The sequence below is a fragment of the Vanellus vanellus genome (genome assembly GCF_965231255.1).
Source record: "Vanellus vanellus genome assembly, chromosome: 1".
Taxonomy (NCBI): domain Eukaryota; kingdom Metazoa; phylum Chordata; class Aves; order Charadriiformes; family Charadriidae; genus Vanellus; species Vanellus vanellus.
The window spans coordinates 102,938,526-102,959,822 of NC_138905.1; the positions used below are offsets into that span (position 1 = coordinate 102,938,526).

Below are 21,297 nucleotides of genomic sequence, written 5' to 3' on the forward strand. Positions count from 1 at the left end.
TCAATGTCATCGTTTGATCATGTCAACAACAATGAAAAAAATGAGCCAAGCAGCAACCCCACAGAAAGGGAGAGACTGCCCACCTTCTGGAAAGTGAGGATTGTCAGGTAGTTGAAAGCCAGTGAAGAACTGTGATAAATCCAATGGACGAGGTGTATTCCTTTGGGAAAGAGCACATGTGGGTCCAGGTGGCATAAAATGCCACAGTACGAGTCAGAAATTGCTGTTAACAAATGTACCCTAACAATCTTATCTGTAGTACTGCTGCTTAACTCTTCCTTTTTTACTTTATCATATTTGTATTTGCATTAGGCACAATCTTCATTCTGAATTGCCTCTCTGTTACAGAGATGACCAGAGGATGCCATTTCCATTTCATGATAACTTTCTAAATTGCTAAAACCAGCTTTGCTGTACACGTGACCAGAAAAAAACACACATTTACAGCATTTTTTGCCAAAAAAAATGTGTTGAAAGGAGTACTGATCTGGGCTGTGGGAGACTCAGAACTGAATCTCTTACTGTGCATGATTCAGTGGAAAATATAAGTTTATCCTTGAATCCTTAGTCACTTTAGTACAAACAGAGAAGGGACCTACCCTTTGTTCCTTTGTACTGAAAAACATTGCACTAAACACCTGACCTTTTTTCTGCCCTGACCCTGCTTTGCCGGGGAACAAAGACACCCAAGGCAACAGTGCTCCAAGAAGGTATTTAAGCAGTGATATCACAGAATCATAGAATCGTCTAGGTTGGAAGGGACCTTTAAGATCATCAAGTCCAACTGGTAACCTAACGTTGCCAAAGCCACCGCTAAACCATGTCCCTAGGCATTATGTCTATGTGTCTTTTAAATACCTCCAGGGATGGTGACTCAACCGCTTCCCTGGGCAGCCTGTTCCAATGTTTGATAACCCTTTCTGTGAAGAGATTTTTGCCTAATATCCAATCTAAACCTCCCCTGGTGCAATTTGAGGCCATTTCTTCTTGTCCTATCACGTGTTACATGGGAGAAGAGACCGACCCCACCTTGCTACAACCTCCTTTCAGGTAGTCACCGAGAGTGATAAGGTCTCCCCTCAGGCTCCTTTTCTCCAGGCTAAACAACCCTCGTCCCCTCAGCCACCCCTCATTAGGCTTGTGCTCTAAACCCTTCACCAGCTTTGTTGCTCTTCTCTGGACATGCTTCAAGACCTCAATGTCCTTCTTGTAGTGAGGGGCCCAGAACTGAACACAGTATTCAAGATGGGGCCTCACCAGTGCCGAGTACAGGGGGATGACCGCTTCCCTAGTCCTGCTGGCCACAGGATATCGGTGTTATCATGGGCAGCCTCTGGCTGTTAGAACAGCAATAGGCAGGCAACATCAAAGGCCCGTTGCAGTCCTGATGCTTACCCTCCAAGGCTTACACTCTCTCCTTAAAAGTGAGAGGATTGCTCTGTACCGGTACTGGAGGGAAGCATGCTCAATTGCTGCCTTTGATAGCACAGTGACCCCCACGTCCATTATCTGAGATGTTGGGCTCATATTAGACAGTATCTTTCATAAGCCTAACAGAAGTGCTTAACATTTAATAACTTTGCTGAACTCCAATTGCTTTGCATATAGCTCGTGTAAGATTTCAGTGAATTTAACTACGTAGAAGGCTTAAAACGCCTGCATTATTCTGCTATTAGGGTCATCGGGAACAAAGATAATGAGATGTTTTTTATTTACCAAAACCTTTAACTCAAGCTAAGTGGCAGATTTGCTTCAAAATAGTCAGAAAATTTATTCCTTACTACAGACAAAATGCCTTAACATCTTTTTTCTACAAAATTCCCCACAGATGTCTTAAGTGAAACACAGAACTAAACTGGAAAGCCTGCTATGAATAAGTATCTGGAAAACGGCTTGGCAGGGCAATGTAGCTGTTGGTTTCCTTTTTTCCCTTCCTACTTTTCACTCAATAGTTGGGGGGAGTATATTTCTTTTACCATTGCTTTGGCAGCTGATGTTCAGTTTTGTGCAATTCGGTGTCTGCTTTTGCACTGTGCAGAGGTTCACTTATGTAAAAGATTTCCTCGTTTAGCCAACTTAAAGATTAATTTATGCTGCTGGCATGGGGCATTACATCTTTATGCATAAATGGATTGCCTCAAATGTAGGTGTTCTTTAAGCCTAGACATAACTATGCTAATGAATAGTGCTTATATTTGATAGTTTCATCAAAAGTCTGTCGCTGCTATACAGCCATTTCACTAAAAGCAAAGCTTTCAGCAGGCCTCCAAATATCTATCCTAGATTTTTGCAAAAACAAGCCCATTTTTAGACAATAGCTTCCTTTTGATTTAACTACCATTTCTGTCACAAATTACTTAGTTCTTGTTATCCCACCTGTTAGCAGTACATATTCACATGACTTAGTTGGTGTAGGTCTATAATAACAGATGGATTCACATAAGCAATAAGTACTTTTTCCCAAGAGATATCCTTGCATATATTAAATAGAATTCTTAAACCACTTAGCAGTTTACACTTCTCACCATAGTTACACTGACACGAGCTGTGGAAGCTTACCCATTCCTGCATAATTACACATACGCACACACAAACATGCACACATATACGCATGGTGTGAAAAACCAAATAACTAAATTGCGAGTGCTGCATCTATTTCTTCAAATTCCAGCTTTTCCAAACTACGTACAGTGTTGTTTGCTTGATTTGGGGGAAATTCTTAGCTTACTAGCAGCTCTTGGTTTGAGTCATGTGTAAAGGGTTTGTTATGTAAATACATACCCAAATTGCCTGGCAGAAGTTAGGCCAGAAAAATTTATGGTATGCTGCTGTCTTTGAAGAGTGTCAGACAGATTGTTAAGTCTGCTGAGTTGGAAAGGAAGAGAGGGAAAGCAAATACCTTTCCTACCGTGTCTTTCAAGCTAAACTCCTTTCCTGAGTTTTTCTGTTGATAAGAACAACTAGAGATGGGTGTCAGGCTATGAGAAACTGTGCAAAAGGTCATGTTAAGCAAACCTCCCAGACCCCCTTCATAGTGTTCAGCATTCAAACTACATTAGCAGGAGAGGGGGGGGGAAACATCAAAATTATTCTTTCCATACATACCTTTCTGTGAACATCAGTGCTGTGATTTGCTTGTGAATCCTCTGACCTCCCCATGTAGTCAACAGCTGGATCATTGCCCCCTATTTCACTCACAGACCACCTCACTGCTGTCTTAGACTAGATAATGACAAGACTCCTCCTCCACATAAAATATGTTATACAGAGGATATCCCCACAGGATATCCCCAGTAAAACCAGGTTTTACTGCCTGGTTGTCTATGAATGTTTGTCTAACATACATTGTAGTGTTCACATTTATTACAGAGAGCTTCTCAAAAAACTCAGACATAACTGTATAATTCTAAACCAGATTATTATCAGTTTTCTTTTCCCCAAAATTAATATTTTATTATAATTTCCAAGTGCACCTGAGTGAGCCCATTATTCTTGATATTGTATAAACTGACAATTGAAAGCAAATTGTATTGACAGACCCTTATTGAACAAAATTACTCAACAACAACCATCAAGGAGCAATTTTCATAGTGAAACTATAATTATGGTACTCCGATAATGAGAAAAGTAACTTCTATTTTTTTTTCAGTTAATGCATTTTTCCTTACTCTGGATTCCAGCACCTAAACTGCTGTATTTTTTTTTTTAATGAAAATTGCTAATCCTTTCTTGGTGACTAACAAATTGATTCTTTTATTGCATATACATTTTCTAGGATATCTGAGCCAAATTGCTCTTCCAGTTTATTCTTTCCAGCCTCAGTGCTATTTCACTGGCATATCTAGACTATAAACCTTACAACGAATGCATAATGGCATGTATTTTCTGAGGATGGAAGTTCTAATGTATATGGACTTTTCCATTAGGCAGGCAGGACGTACTTCAGAACCAAAGTATGTAACATCAACACTGAGAGAAACTTTTTTTTTGTGTTGGTCCATTAGGGTTTAGCTTGAACTGTAGAACTGAGATTAAGCTCTGAGTGTAGGACATGATAAAAGGACGTCTTCATTCTCTCCCCTTGCTAAATAGCTCATTTCATGCTCAGATGGTCATCATAAACAATTCCAAACATTTTAGCCCTAGAAGTTCAGAAAAGCTTATTTGCACATGTGGTCGGTTTTACATAATATACACTACTATTGCATATTTTTTTTAAATCTGACTAGAGAAAAATGTAGTAATTTATTGTAACAAGCATGTGAATTGAAGCAAGTTGCTGTTGAATACTAACAGGAGCAGAAAGATAGGAAGAGGAGAGCTGGAGGAGCCTGATGGATGAACACAGAAATGTACTTGTAAATAAGCTACACATCTTTGTTTAAAGATGAAAAGAAAAAAAAAATCTGAACTCCCTGTTCAGACCAGCAGCAAAGCATGGGATGTGAAAGCAGATTCATAATTGTTTGACTTTTTGTGAGGTGGGAGACGGAGGGAATAGTTAACTTGAATAATGTTTAGGGGGTTTGGGTCTGGTTTAGGTAGGAAGCCAGTGTACCTTTACCAAATTCAACTTGCTGAAGTACCATTCCCCGGCCCAAATACCATTCATGGGAAATAATCTGCCTGATTTTACACGCTGATATTTAACAAGCCTGTTTAGATGCCTTATACAGTTGGTGAAGACTGGATAATTCTGCACTAACTCGTATGACCTATTTGTGACGCATAGTTGTGAGAATTTGACTCCTTCCCTTGAAATGCTTTTTTCTTTCTCAGAAAAAATCTAGATATTGCTAGCTATGTCTAGATGTTGCTAGATGTCTCCACAGTTACAGGAGTTATGGGAGATGAATGCTTTTGGTTTTCTTCTTCGTGTGTCAATGAATTTCCTTTTTTTTTTTATTTCTTCAAGATGTATATGCTTGTCTAAAAACCTCTGTATCTAAAGTTTGCTGCTTGAGCCATCTTCATTGTAACTCTTGGCTTTTGTTCATGATCAACATCAGAGATGAAGGGAGAAGCTTGAGAATGTGTGCCTTCATGTCCTGAAGGTACAAAACCTCAAAGAGAAATAAGCAAAAAACCATGAGATCGCAAAACTGTCATCGTGTTATGTCCAGTGCATCATTTGTTTGTTGGACCCCTGACTCATAATGTTTTGTTTTCTTAATTTTGGATTTAACAACTCACACATGTTACAACTGAAGCTTCCTTTGTGGATTTCAGAAATTTCAGTGTTATTGAAATGTGGCCTTCACTGCTTCTTGAAATGAGAAACGATGCTTTTCTCATGGGTAGAAAGCACCAAGATACTCATAAACAGTGAAGGAGGACATAGTGTCTCATCAGTTTTGTATAGCTCAGAAGTTTAAAGTATATGTAGACCAAAGGAAAATAGGAGCAAAACATGTTTGCTCAAATAGTAAATATATAAAAATATATAAAGGATATTCTAAAGTTCAAGACGTCAGAATCTTATCAAGATCACAATCAGGCGTAGTAATCAATAATCAAAAATTGCCTGACATTTCAGAATAGGATTAAAATAATACTTTAACCATGTCATTGTACTTATGAAACCACAAAAACATGTTTTACTCTAATCTTATGTATGCAATTTTTTTTTGCTCATTTTCAAATTTCTCTTGTAGCTTACAGCTTCTCAATGTAACACACCTATAATTGTTAAATTCGCAATAGAGATTAAATAAGCTTTGTTTCTTGTGTTCCTTAAGTACCCCTTATGTATCATAGCGTACTGAATGTTGATGAAGTGCAGAAGCCTCTGATACACAGACTTAATTTTGTTTAAATTCCTTTACATGCTCTGGGGTCAATAGGGCAAGTGATCCGTGATGCAGTCAGACTCTGTGGACTAATTCTGAACCAAAGAACATCCCTTGCTCTTTCCACAAGAGGCTGTAGAGTGGTATGAACATGGAAAATGTTAACAGTAACTTAAAGGTGAAATGTCATTAGATAAAGTGAAATATGCTGAAATTCAGTTATAAAAGAGGTGAGATTAATTGTTTTGGTTAATCTAACTGGGCAAAAGTACCTCTCAAACTGAGTCTGAGCAGATTCTGTCATTTATTATAGGTTTTTTTTATTGTTCTTTGCTTCAGTGCTAGAATTTTTAGGGTTCTAAGTCAAATTTCAAGCAATATAAATCTTAGGCCAGAATCAGTCCTTTTAAAAACTGCCTCCCCTGCCCCCAAACATAATTAAAATAAAACTGAGTGGCCAAATTTTTTGTGCCTGTTCATTAACAAATTGCCTATTCTTGCAAAGAATAGGGTCTACATTATCCCTCCTACTTACACACTGATACAGACTGCCTTTATTGCTGGGATTTCTTGGTTTAAAATGGGATGATATAACCTAGTATTCGAGATAGGATGGTGAAAAATGCAGTCCTTGTTCGGGCTTGTGATTTTGTCATCTCTTAAAATCTTTCTCAAGTCGGTATAAGGTCGTCTTTATAAGGCATGGAGATGACAGAGTGGTTCCAGGGTACATGACCAAGATTTTGATGCAAACATCAGCTGTTGTAATGACCTGTGGAAGTTCTTGGGCAACTGCCATAATTCAGATTATGTTTTAAGGTACATCAGTTTATGCCAAGGGCCCAGGCTGGCACACTGCCCTCTCAGGATCAGGGGAACATGAAGACAAAGCAAAGCCTCTTGGTGCGCACTTTCTGCAGATACAGTGGTTCCCACAGCTTTTTCTTGCAGGCTGAGGACTGTTTTTCTGTGATACCTCATCCAGGTAACTTCACCTCATCTTCTCTTTTTACCATACATAGCATGGATTTATCTGTTTATAGGTTAGCATTTGAAAAATAGTGCAAGACTCTCAAATGAGATGCATTAGATGTACTTTGAATAGTTCATGCAGCAGCTTTCAGGGCTCGTCTACAAGTGCAGCAGCTCTTGTTCCCCTCGATGTGTACATCAGAATTCTAATAAGCCATCTCACCCTAATGATGAAGGTGCTGCTGTTTTATTTCTGCTTATAATATTCATGTAAACATAAGCAGCAGGAATAAAGCAGAAATTTTTTTCATCCATATTGTATTTGTAATGCTAATAAATATGTAGAAGAGATAATACAGATAACCAACCCAACACCCAAAAACTTGAAGAAATGCAAATTTTTTTTAAACATGTATGGCTAGAAAGTATAAATGCAAAAATTACCAAAATTTCTATGGTATAATTTTAGCCACTACTTCTCCCTCACCTACCCAACCTCCAACTAGTGACAAACAACTTGTTCTGCTTTTACCCTCTACTGCACTCCATTTGCTTTTCTTATGGAAATACAAGAAGAAAACAAATAATGGCAAAGGTTTAACTGCTCTCTCATTACAGTCCCACTTTTCTTTCCTCAAAACCTTCCAGAATATCTTTTGTGGGCATGCTAGAGGAGGGGTGTGGATTAGGGTTTGCAGAAGCAGCATGCTAGAGAAAGATAAAACTTTGTCGTAGGTCTCCCTTTGCCATATGAAAAACGGGAGGACTGTTCACAGCGCTTGTTGCTGCAGGAGGGGTAGGCCAGAGGATTTGAGAAGTACACATACAGACTTTTCCTGGCTTCCAAATCATACCAACAGGCATAAATTCTTGCCAGTGGGTTACCAGGTAGTGAATGCAAAATTATTCAGTATAATTACAGATAAACAGCTCAGAGAACAATATTTTCATATTGTGGTGATACAGTAAATCTTCGGCTAGTAGTGACAGCTATATAGCCTTAGTTTGCTAAATAATAGACAGTAACTTAGGCTCATTCGTATATTTTTTATTTTTATCAATTGATTTTGCAAAGGTATCTGCCCTTGACTAAACTAACTCAACCAATGAGAAGTATTATATAGATACAGGAAAACAGAGCTCTAACAGCAAGGTAGGTAGGCTATATCTATGTGATCTCCTGTAATAGCAAGATATATATATATGTTACTGCTGTCCTGATTGCAAACTCTAACTTCGGAAGCCTCAAGAAGGGGGTTGGAACTGCATCTTTTATTTTTTGAGGCTTCTTGGAACAGAGGACTCAGTCTGAGACCTTCTCTAATGTAAGTCAGTAATGGAAGTGGGATGGCTTGCAGCAAAATTCCCGTTGGCTTCACGTGTATTGGTTTGGGCTAACAATGCATAACCTGGCAGAACTTTTTTCAATTCCTTTTTGCGTAATCATTAGTTTTCTTTTACTTTCCTTTTTCCACCATTGGTTTTGTATTATGGAAATATATAGTATTTTTTTTCATTATTTGCTGAAATTGGTTCTCCTCTGATGCACCCAGCTGCATCGTTATTAGTAGCAGGAGTGAGGAAGCTGCAGTGCCACAGCAAGCGGTTCTCCTATTTGAAGCAACATGTAAGGGACAGAGCTAGTGTGAGATCCAGGAGTGCCTCCCGAGCCCTGGGCATGTCAGTGAGGGACACAGAGTTTTACTGTGGGTGCTTCGCACGCTGTTGGAGCGCTGAAAGGCCCAGCGCTACCTAAGGGAGTGCCTCTGTTAGTCTTATCTCTTTAGCTTTAGCAGGAGGTAAATTAGTGGGGAACCAAAGGCAGAACATGGCTTTGGAGTGAAAAAATGCCTGATAAGGAGATGTTTTTCTGAGACACGTGAATTCTGACCTGCAGAAGTGATGGAGCACTGTTTTCTTACATGAACTAGAGACCAAATTCAAACCATTGCTGTTTTAAGTGGAAGAGTAAGTATCCTGTGTTTATGTTAACAGATCTATTCCCATAATGGGTATCAAAGATTTCATTGTAAGTAAAGACTCTAGAAATGAGCATGTAGGAACTGTATTCTTTTTGGAGGATTAATCTTACATAAAAAATTCATTAAAGTGGGCTTTGCTGCATTATTTAAAATGACAAGAGGAGACAACAAGCTGAATATTTTGTCATTGATATGACACTTCAAATTCTCCTCCTTATTCATCAGTCTACCACTCAACTAAATTACACACTATCAAAATCTTGTGTTGTGGGAAAAAAAAAAATGGAAGGACAACTAAAAGCGTATGCGATGTGAGTTTTACATATAATTGGTATTTTACATTATTCTGCAATGTATGACTTTTTTTTTTCTTTTTTGCATTTCTGCTTATTAAAGAAAATGTCAAGCAGATTGATCAATAGAAAGTACAAAATTATAACATATTCTGAGGTGGCATTACATCAATACAGACTGTTTGTCATTTATGCTGGTTTTATTTGAATGGCATTACAGTGCAGCTGGGTGGGAGAAAAACTTTCTCAGATGAAAAAAAACAACCACACAGTGTCAAAACCAGTCAGCCACTTGTCACAAGGTGGTATTTGCATCAAAACAATGAATAATCCCTGCACCTTCTACAGGTTCATCTAAGTTCTGAGTACTGAAATTCATGTCCTTTCCCTGATACTGCTCTTGCAGGTTTGATCTGGCTTTCTGGGATGCTGGGAGTCTCCCATGGATCTGCCGGAGCCAGAGTTACTCCATGCACATTGTGCAAGGAGAGGAAGCTGCTTTAGCCAATATCCCAGACACATATCTGGGGTTGGGGAAGAGTGGGGTGGGAATATTTATAGTTTCACAGAAATTATGAAAACAGTGAATGTGGCTATGGTATCAATATGTCATGTATAAATACAAGTTCATATTGTTATCTTAAGTATATAGTAAAATGTTAAATTTGTTACACAATTGCAAATGCTAAATGTGATATATGTAGTGTGTAAAATCCATATTTGGGTTTAAAACCTATTGCCTGACAACACTATTTATATAATTCTTCTACTTTAAAAGTCTATTTTCTTGCCGTACTCCCTACTCTAGCACTGCTGGGTATCTAAAGCTCCTGCAAGAATGATTTGTTTTGCAAATTTGATCGAGTCCATCTTCAAACCTTTTTATATTTTGTCCACCCCCGATTGAAACATGAAGTTGTGTGATCTCCTCCAGCAGCGTCTGCTATTTTTAGTTCCTAGGTGCTCTTGACCTCTGTCTTTTATTCCACGTCCTCAGCCAAAGCTGACACCTTTTTCAGTGTCCTTTTTCCATGCCCTCTCTTATGTGGATCTTGACTGTAACATTAACCCAGGTCTTCCTCAGATACTTGTCTAGTGCCTACGCCTGTATCCGTCTGAAAACACTCACCTGAATTGGTCAAGTCTTTAAACTAGAGTTTGGGTGTACAGCTATCTGGTGAGGTGCACCCATGCCACAGAGGGGACTCATCATCGGTCACGAGAGCGCATTGGGGTGCATGCTCTTTTGCAGGTAGAGATTTCCCCGGGGCTATGTGTGAGCTTTCACAGGTGCTCGTGGAGCAGGGTCACGCTGTCTGTGCAGCAGCCTGTGCCATCCTCCTGAGCCCCGAGTGCTTTCCTGAGTCCCAGCTCTATCTCCTTCCACTGCTGTTGATCCTTAAACTTGTTTCTTCAAGTAAAGATGTGCGTGTTTCGTATGTGTTAGCAATCATAAATATTGGAAAATAATTCAACGCCTTCCAGAATTGCATTAGCCTACCCCATGATAAAATAATCAGAGATTACTTCTCTCTCTCAGAGACTTCTCTGCCCTCCCTCCTTTTTTCATTCCTGTCCTTGTTTTGAGGATGAAGAATTCATCTTTCTTAGTACCATGAGTGCAACATGAATTTTCATAATCTAAGTAATAGTCTTTTTTTTTTTTTTGTCTAGAGGCAAACATTAAGCCAGTTTAAAAATCTCCCAGTATTATTTTTCAAAGTCAATTTTGTAGTCGTATTTAAAGCAAAAGCAGTATTCTGTGTTTGTACAGGGTTCAGCACAGAGCTTAATCTTTTCTGGACTCAAATTGTACCACAGTATAAAGGATAACAGCTGCTCTTTGCTGATGCAAAGGAAACTAACGTCAACCAATGTCATCCACAGCCTTTTGTCTTACCAAGAACTTTGTTCTATACAAGCCTGGGTTGGCTGCCACCATCTGACCCTTCGGAGGTGAGACATGCCAGAACGTGCACTGTTACATGTAGAATATCAGAAGTAGAGCTGTGGTTTCAGAGTTTGCTTCACATATCTGGAACTGATGAAGTGCAACAGCTACACACATCAGAATCTGTGCTTTTCACAGTCTCTCGCGCTGCCTGCCCTTGGGACTGGTGACTCGGTTTCTGGACTGAGGTGCCCAGTGTTGGATTCTCCCTTGGATGTGCCAGAGTAGGCTGCTCATCCTCAAGTCTCAGCCAGCTTCTCCAGAGCCGACTGCTACTCCCATTCCTTCAACCATTTCTGAACTGGAGAGTGTTCATGCAACACAAACATGCAGTGGAATCACTTAAGTGCCTCTACAGGGTACTGAGTTGGAGAAGAAAATGCAACATTGTGATCGATAATGAAACGCAGCCTGGCTGGGTAGACTATATTGACTAGGTGGAGAGGGCCACTTGATTTTCTGAACCTCTTTTTTCCTACCACACCTCTGAAATCAAGATGAGTCCTACCTTACATTTCCTGACGCTTGATGTACTTACATTTGTAAAATGGTTAGAGATCCTTGTATGAAATTTGCAAACCTATAAAATTATTGGAAAAGCATTATTTGCTGGGAATAGAACCTGTGTGTTACCACTTTGATAACACCCACTGGAATCTGCTGTGTAGCAGAATTTTTTTACTATATCTTCAAGCAACTGAAACAATAGCTGAGACATTTTTCATCTATCAGGTAACTCCAAAGACAAATACGATGCTGATTAAAAGTCTCACTGTATTGCCTGTCACAGTCCGGCTTGGAATACATAAATATCTCCGTTGAACTTGCAGCCAAAATAGGATGGCTTTTATCAAGTACTGGCACACTAAAAGAAGATTAGTTGAGAAGTTAATTTTAGGATCCAGATTCAAGATTTTTGCTTAAGATAATAAAGCAATGGAGCTGGATTCATTTTTGTGGTATTTTGACACAATCTTGGGTGGAGGCATCTGAGAATTTTCACACAGAAAAACATGTAGTACTGTCCAAACGTGGTGAAAACACTGTTTTATTCATTGAGGACCTAAACATGAGGGTGAATACAGAAAGAATGCTGAATTTTTTTAGAAGCTACATGAATGACCATCACCGGGGTACCGGGAACTCCAAGTCGACATGCTGGGAAAGAACAGAGAAATGGCTCGTTCACTTTTTGAAATTCAAGGTTAGCTGTAACAGCACAGCTGAAATACCTGGCTGTGGCTTATTGTATACTGGAGACAGTTTAATAAACACTTCCACTGTTAACCAAACTGAGCAGAAAGTTAGCGTGTACAGAAATGGACAATTGTGCTGGAATGACCATAATGCCCTTCTGCGCTTTCTCACCCTGAACATTGTGTTTGTTTCTCATCCCCTTGTCTAAATAAAACACAAAAATAATTTGAGACGCAGAGAAGAAAGTCATGAAAGAGGCTTCCTTTGGATTTGAGAAATATTGGAACAGCTAGTGGTGTATCGAGAAAGTGAAAAGGGCAAACTTGTGGTGTCACCACTTGGCACACCCCAGTTTCCCACACACCCCAAAAGAGACAGGCGTGCTCAGGGAAAGCAAAGTTCACCATTTTAAGACGTTTTACCTCCTTCCCAATCTTACTAACATACTTATTCAAAAAACTTATTACAAAACTTCTTGCTGCATAGCCTGATTAGCATGCTAATTTGGCCTCTCCTGTCAAGCGGTTCTAGAGTGGTAGTTTATTTCTGGGTATCAACAGCGAAATGGTATTTAGTTAAGTACTCAGTTTAAAAGTTTATCTTCGAATTTGGACATTCTTTTAAGAAATAAATGTAACGCGTTCTGCTACTTCAATTTGGATATGATCCCACCCTGGGACCATACAGGAAGCCTGTGCTACTTGAGCAAAACTTTGATTTGAGTAACATCATGCATATATTATGTATGTACAAAGATATGAATTCACAGTTTTACTGGACTATACACGCACAATACACACACCCAATCTAGGCGGGCATTTTGTGACATCCCCTTCTACCTGTCAATCTGTATGCTGGTGAGTCATTGCAATATTTGAGAGGAAAATTATGGCACTGAGTTTGTAGTTTCTTGGACATGGTTCAGGAATTATTAAGTTTTTGCCTTAACTCAAATATATTCAAAAATGTTACACAGCAGGTGTTGTTATTTGGAAATAACAGGTTCTTCTTTGATCCTTTTTAAGGAGAGAATACACTGGAGCGAACAGTGCACATTCAGCTAACCCAGTACCACAACAACAACAAAAACAAAGATAGAAAATAATTCTTAGAGAATAACACAGGGAATTGTGTTTGTGATATAAATGAGGATTTTGAAAATGGGTAACATATTTCACTTCTGTGAATAATCTGTGCATAACAGTTGGAATTGTAAAAGCCCCACAATATGTCTATAACCCTAATGTGTTTCTTTGCTGTTTTGCAGGCAGACCAGTAATGATTGTAGTTGAATATATGGAGAATGGATCCCTTGACTCCTTTCTGCGGGTGAGGTGCCATTTTCTGATGACATTTGAATAAGATGCCATTCTAGGTTAAGATTTTAAATCATTTATCATAAACTAATTTCTACATAATGTTATTCATGGATTTTTAGTGAAGAATAGAAGCATTTTTCCCAGGGTGCATTTCTAAGGTATGGTGATACATTGCACATGGCTGGAAAAAAAGATTTAAACTTAAGAATATAATTGATTTCTTCTGCAAAGGTACTTCCCATATTTAGCAAAATGTATTTCAAATAGTGTTTTCCTGAAGAAAAAGATAAATTGAAGCACAAATGCCTAGCCTTACGGAAGCGGTTCATTTTTCTCAGTCGCCTTCAAAAATAGTTTGTTATGATTTTTTTGGTTGGTGAAGTGTAGAATGGACTCAGTAATTGATTTATAATTATTTATGGTTACTTGCATTTAACAAATTGAATAAGAAAACAGTTCATGGGTGAAATGTCCTGGCATTAATTAACCTCCAAAAGGTCACTAATAAACATTAAAGAAGGGCTAGAGAAAACATGAATAATATCTGGTGCAATTGTATTAGATTTTCTTAGAAAAGTAGAAGGAAAGGATGATCCCCTAAGCTAAACATATGCTAAAATGGTCTCTTTGTTAACAGAACCCCTGGAAATGCTCCAGAGGTTCACTGGCATAGGACCCTGTGTGAATAATTTGATTGTCAAGTATTTAAACTTTGTCTTTAAAAGTAGATGTCAGTCCTTACCAGCCGACTGCCTCACCATTGCCATCTTGTAGAATGGTAAAGCTGGGGTTGTAGGCAAAGTTGGGGTAGGGGGTCGGGGGACTATGGTTTTGTGAACTTGTTTGAAAGGGTGTCCCAAGTGCAAAGGAGAGGTGTTCAACAAGGCGCTGTGAAAATGTTTGCAGGAAAATCTAGACAATGAAGATCAAGGATGCTGTGGTGGCAGGAAAAAGGAACTGCTAAGTGAAAAAAGCGAGTAAGCAGGAGGGAAAGAACAGCCAACACTTTACAAAGTAGACTAAATCAGTGAGATGGAGAGGAAGTCATACGGAGTAATTATTTAACAGCAGGTCAAGAAAAGAGGTAGCCACAAGCAGAGAAGAGCATCTGGAATAAAGGATACTACCCTTGAGAACACGTCAGAGCCATTATCTTAGATATTTCTAGACATTGTTTCTGCCTTCCTTTTACTTTGGATTATTCCAGTGTATTTTTTCCTCTAGCATTTCCTGCTGTCTTCTTCATCAACTCTCCCAAATAATTTTTTAATTTCCTTTGTCAAGACACATGACAGACATCTGCTATGTTGTCAGAAACACACCAGCACCACAGTTTCTGGTGAGAATTTGCTGATCCCTCAAAATCAAGTTATTTTTCGGGAGAGAGTTTGATATCATCGAGTTCCTCTTAGAAACTAGATAGGTTCTAAAAATCACCCCCCTTGCCTGTCTGGCTCATCTCTCTTTCTGCTGCAGCAGGCAGACTGCCGCTGATTTCAGTACCTGGGGCTTCCCGGCTCTGTAATTTTTCAACAGTGCCCCAGGAAGACTTGCCTGGGCCTGAAACTCTGCTCTGTGCACGCGTGTGTGTGCACGTGTGAAGAATTTCATCGAGGAGAATAAAACCAAATACTGAAATAACTCATGAGAGAGAACTACCTTTCTCTGAATTGCTCTCGTATGATATCTATATTCCAATTACTCTTCACATGCATTTATTTATCAGAATAGTTACTACTTATTAGGACACTTTAATAGAAACTGACATCAGCAAAATTATGATGTTATTGTGAAGCAATACTTCTCACATTGCATCAGATATATTTGTAGGCAAATCTGCTGGGAGAAAATGTGAGCTCATCATTTTTGCAGCTGGTTTCCTTGTATATTATTTTAGTTTCAATTCACACTTCAGATATGGTTTATTCTTCTAAAATGCTTTTTAAAAGGACTTTAGATAATATGGAGCATCCCAAAGCGTTATAGATATATCATCAGCATTTCTGTTAATAATTAGCAGAGCAAATGGCTGCAAAGTAACCTATTTAAAAAGAAATCCAGCTGCTTCATTAATAATAGTTGTTTCCTGCAGATATAAGTCTACACTTTTAAAAGCTTTTGTGAAGATCCAAAGAAGCAGAGAGGGTTTATCTTTAGCAATCCTAATGAAATGTGTTCAGTGAATATAACCATTCTTACGTGGTGAGATTTGGAAGGGCTTATAAGATAGTCTTATCTTTCTTATTATTTAAAAGAATCGCTTGTTACAGTGCAAAGTGTTTTTACAGAGAGGGGGAAAAAAGCCATTTCTCACCATAACAAATGTTTCCCCTTACACTGCAACCTGCAAAAATTAACCAAAATGTCCCTCCTTTTGGCTTCTCCAAAAGCCTGCAAAAATGGGTCAATCTTACAATTTCAAAGTGAAACTCTGTGATGAACCATGAGAGGGTGCTTGAGAAGAAAGACTACTCAAGGAAGACATTTGCCATCAGCCTCCTCACGGCCTCAGTGGGATGTTAGTTTTCATCCCAGTACGAGTTGTGTGAGGAATCGTAAACTCCAAGTAAAACTCCCCTTGACCCCTAAACCATAAAGTCTTAAGAGCCTTTACTTCATTGCTTTACATATAAGGAAATGAAGCACGGTGATGTTAAGTGATCTGCACAGTATTGTGCACAAAGTGCATAGCAGAGAGTAGAAATTAAATCAGTTCCCCTGAATTCCAGGCCAGCAGCTTACATGCACCCTTCATATTACTTAGTGCTGTATTTTGGTTGTCGTTATGTGCCCAAATCCCCAAACCACTGCCTTACTTTCTGCTATTTGTATGAATTAAACAGTTCGGCTAGATTATGTCTTCCGCACCCTACAAAATATCCTGTATGCTGGCTGCTAACTTTGAGCTTTTGGGGGAAAAATTTGGCATGCACTTGCAATATGAAGGTGCTTCCGATATATTCTTAGTGGAAAAGCATCAGCTAATTAGAACCAATTCTGTAAGATGATGGTAATTAATTATAGCAATTGTGCACCACCAGACATCCTAAATTGCTGGAGACACTTGACACTCAATTTTCCTCCGAAATCCTGCATTATTTTTGCAATTATATAAAACTCATTTCCATAAGATGAAACTCGGTTATCTTTTTTTCTCATAGAAGATCGATGCATGTAAATTAATCGTCGCACAAAAGTGTACCTGAAATTTGCGGTCAAGGAAATGCTCATTTGACCAGAAATAAGGTACTTGTGACTTCGCTTCTGGTAACACTTGGAGAGATTTCTCTGAAAAAGGATGTGAGCATCCAGCTTAGTATTTCCTCAGGGACCAGAGCTCTTCTTTCAGTATTACTCCAGCAGCTGTCAGACAGGACTAATCTGTGCTTGGAAGAAAAGTGGCTAATGCTTCAGCCTGGGAATTGAGGAGATCCAGTTACCAACTTCACACACAGACTTCGTATGGGACACATTGTCTTTACATTCCAGTCACCTGCCTGTGTAATGGAGATCTTAGCAATCACTTATTCTGCAAACGTATGAGGAAAATAGTAAACACACACAGAGTTGAGAGGGCAGCTGTCTGTATTGATAGAAAGATGTACTCAGTAATTAGATAGTATAGTTGCAGTCAGATATGTTTGCTCAGGCTTGTTGGTACAGACTATAGAAGATACAACAAGAAAGACAGCCGAGATGCATTACAGAAAAAAAGAAAAACAAACAAACAAACAAACAAACACCACAAAAACTTTTTAACAAGCAGTTTGCCACAGCTGTAGGTTTGAGATGCCTGTTCTCTGAGCATGGCCGTGACTAAGTAAACCACATGGGTATTGACTCACTGCTTGGTGACCTTGCGGTCTTCGTACATGACAGAAATGCAGCCTCACTTTGCTGAGAGAAAACGGAGATGAGTGCCACATTGCACCCAAGCCCTTGCAGCAGTTTGGAAGGTGATACAGAAATATAACCCAGTTTCACTCCTTAGCTGTTTGTGCTGGACACCACGTTTCCCTCAGTCTTGCCTGACAGATGATTGCAATAATTCCTATAAAAGTCCTTTGCCCTGAGCTTGGTTATTTCACCCTGATAGACCCTCCCTGGCTCAGCCCACTCTCTAAGTAGATGCCTCACAGACTTATGGAGCTATTAAGAGTTAGATCTCATCTACTGTTTTCATAGCTCCATCTAAAGTGTCATTCTTGGCTAACGTAATTGGATTTAGCATCACATAGACAGGAACAGGGTGACAGAGCACTGGAACAGGCTGCCCAGGGAGGTTGTGGAGTCTCCTTCTCTGGAGACATTCAAAACTCGCCTGGACGCCTTCCTGTGCAACCTCATCTAGGTGTTCCTGCTCCGACAGGGGGATTGGACTAGATGATCTTTTGAGGTCCCTTCCAATCCCTAGCATACGGTGATACTGTGTGATACTGTGAACAGGGTGGTTAGGAGACGAGGTGGCTTGTGTGTTTGGGGGGCCTGCTGCTTCTTGGGTTCAGTTGCACAGAATGCCACTTGGGAAGCATCTGATGGCTGTGGTCTGAGCTCGTCCTCCTCGTGCGTCGTTCAGTATGGGCATGGATTTAAGCCACAGAAAAGGAACATAGTTAGAAGTTGACTTTGGGGGATGTTTGTTTGTGATTGGCTACCTAGAATCATGTAAAATGAACCCCAAAACTTTCACCAGGGTACTTGATCTTCTTTCAGTATTTTTCCGCAGCTGCAGACTACCAGACTGCTGTCAGTGGTTTATTCCTGCTCAGTGCCCAAGCTGTGCTAACCAATAGTCGGCGCAGTGAGGACCAGCAATATTAAGGATCAGGAGACACAGCAATATTAATCAGATGAGAACTCATGGCATTGCGGCATGTTCTGTAGCAGGCCGGATAGTAAAATAATCTATCTCAGCTGTATCCACGGCACTGTATTTGCTCACCCTTCTTTATTAGGAAGGGAGTGTGCCCTCTCCAGGGATCAATGTGGGAAAGCAAGCTCCTCGAGGTTTGCAGCATTTTCCCTTAACTGTACCCTGAAGAGACAGACGTTTAGGTCTGAAAGATGCTCCAGTCTTGCCCAGTTTTGTGAATCTCTGAGCTGTAGGAAGAAAGGATTCATATACCTAGGGTAATCACAGGGTCATCTCGCTTTCTTCATTGTTACTATTTGCAATAGTAACGGCTCCTCTGCCTACTAACCTAAAAACTTGTCACTAATATATTTCCTTTCACTTCAGAAAATTAAAATTCTTGTAAAAAAAAGTTAGATTTATTTACAGGCATGCATAGTAGGTAAAAATGCTGTAAAATATATTTTGTTCCTCCAAAGAAAATGTTTGCTAAGGGTTCTATAAAAAATATCCTTAACTGCCTTAGAGCACTAACTGCAGCAGACTGTACAGCAAATGAAACCCTGGAATTCATCACCAAATTTTAATCCCTTGAGGCCTCTCTAGCAGAGCCTGAGATAAGTGTAAAAATGTGTGGAAAAAAAGTGTTACTAGAAGGAGGAAATATTATGATATATTGCTCTTTGATGCAGTAATCGTTATGAAGTTATTCTCAGAGCAGCTTTGCTATCAGGCTCACCCTTTTTTCAACTCGAGTTTAGATGCTGCGGCAGCTACCTATATTTAGTGAGTTTGGGGGAAAGGGAGAAAAGAGAAAAATGAAGACTTGCAGAAAGTTCTACGAAACGATGTTGTAAAGTTTATGTTGTATATCCATCTAACATGGCCTCACTAGACAGAGTCATCTTTGGGGAAAAGAGGCCAGATGGCCTTTCCTAAGTTTAATGGTTCCCATTATTATTTATCTGCATCCAGAGAGGCAACAACATTAGAGTGCATAACTAATACTCCTTCTTTTGCTTTCACGTGCAGCATTCATGTGCGCTTCTATTTATTGGAGGCACGTTCCTTTCCTGGTAGGATAAAGGTAGCATTTTGCTTTCAAAAATGACTCTGTAAAGAGGAAAACCTGCATTGGAGACTGCTGATACCAATATTTTTTTTCTGAATCAGAAAACGTATTGAGCAATTAGAAACTGAGGCTGAATGAATGCATTACCTTAATAGTGAAAGTGTAAGCAGCAGCATGTATTTGCATGATCTAAGATTACACTGAGAAGCTGTCGCTGATGCTACAGAGCCGATATTTGTTCTCAAGCAATGTTTTACCCTGCTGAAAGCGGATAGAAAACAGTATTTTTGATACTGTTCATTTAGAAATCCTGGATATTTTTAGTCACTGTAGATATTCTTCCTACTGAGAAACAAGAAAGTTATTACAACCCGTCTTGTATTTGAAGCCAAAATAGAATTTGGTTGGTAATGTGGACCCTTTCAGTGTGCTCTTTATCTTTGTGAATACAAAGAATGCATAAGAAACCGGGAGATCAGAACAGAGCCAATGTCATCCCTGTCTTTAAAAAGGAGGGAAAAGAGAAGCCAAGACATCGCAGGCCAGTCAGCTTAATGTCAACTGCTGTAACATTTCTGGAACAAATTGTCAAAAAAGTATTTATAAGCACCTTAAAGATAACAGTGAGATAAGTAAGAGCCAAGATAGATTTGTCAAGAACAAATTATGTCAAAGAGTCTGGTTTTCTTTTGTAACAGGACGCAGGCCTTGTGGATATGGGAGACGCAGTTGATATCATAAATCTTGACTTTAGGAAGGCTTTAAAACTCTCTCCCATGAGATCCTTATAAGCAGCTAGAGAAATATGGTCTCGATGAAACTTCTATATGTGGACTCAGTACTGGCTACATACTGTATGGAGAGAGCAGACTTTGGATGGAAAGATATATGAAGTAGGGTTGTTCTGCAGCCTCTGGTTCCCCATATTTTCATTAACCTTCCGGATCCTGAGCCTGCGATTAAACTTACGAAATTTCCAGGCAATGCAAAGCCAGGTAGGAACACAGGCAGACAGCGGGACAGAGCGAGAATATAACATCACCACATCAACAAATTTAAGAAATAATTTAGTAGCTAATTAGTTTTTAAAACTAATTAGAAATAAGTAAGGGCAAGAGCACAATACTCCACTGAGACTGGAATAATCAGCTATGGAGGACAGAGAACAAGTGTTCAGAAAGAAGTCTGCTGGAAGAAATTACTCTAGAGGTTGCAGTAGATCAGGTATGTCACATTGCTGTGAAAGTGGCAAATACCACAATGGAGTATAGAAACAGGCATATCCCCTGCAAGGTCTGTGGAGTAACTTTTCCTCTCTGCTTCACACTGGCGAGGCCTCAGAGTGCTGTGTCTCGTTTGGACCTTAACACCTCAGGAACCGTATGAAGTAGGGGGGCAGAGTCTACAACGAAACCCAAAAGAATAGTTGCCAAGCAAATGAGATCCGTGGATGGAACTTGTGTTTAGCCCAAAGAACAGGGCAAGAGAGATGTTTAATCTTCATGTACGCAAAGGGCAGTTGCAAAGTGGGCATCTCATTTAATATGTGGTATTGGCCCTAAGGATCCTTAAGGGCAGGTTAGAAAAGCATATTGGGAACAACACAGGGCAAGGAGATGATCTAGATCTCCCCTCAAAGTCCCTTCCAGCTCTGAGATTTTGTGACAGCTATATTCCACTGCACCAAAGTGGGCAGGGATACCTGGTTATGCCAGGGCATCCCTTTCTTGTTGCTGTAGCTGAGTAATGAAAACAGGTCCCAGGTTGCAAGGCTACTGCTGCTATTTGGTTCAGATTTGAGTGTGGCTATTGCATCCTAAAATAAGCTTTGGCAGGGCTTCACCTGCAACATTCTTTTTAATAATAAAAA

General features: G+C 39.5%; 1 protein-coding gene across 2 annotated transcripts in view; it reads left to right on the plus strand.

The window, feature by feature from the left end:
* EPHA6 (EPH receptor A6) overlaps positions 1-21,297 on the plus strand; it is a gene marked incomplete at both ends in the record, with an annotated part of 507,217 nt that overhangs the window by 441,865 nt on the left and 44,055 nt on the right. For both annotated transcript variants that reach the window (XM_082483352.1, XM_082483353.1), the window contains one exon: positions 13,456-13,513. In XM_082483352.1, the coding sequence (XP_082339478.1) occupies positions 13,456-13,513 (58 nt within the window). The remainder of the gene's footprint in view (positions 1-13,455; positions 13,514-21,297) is intronic.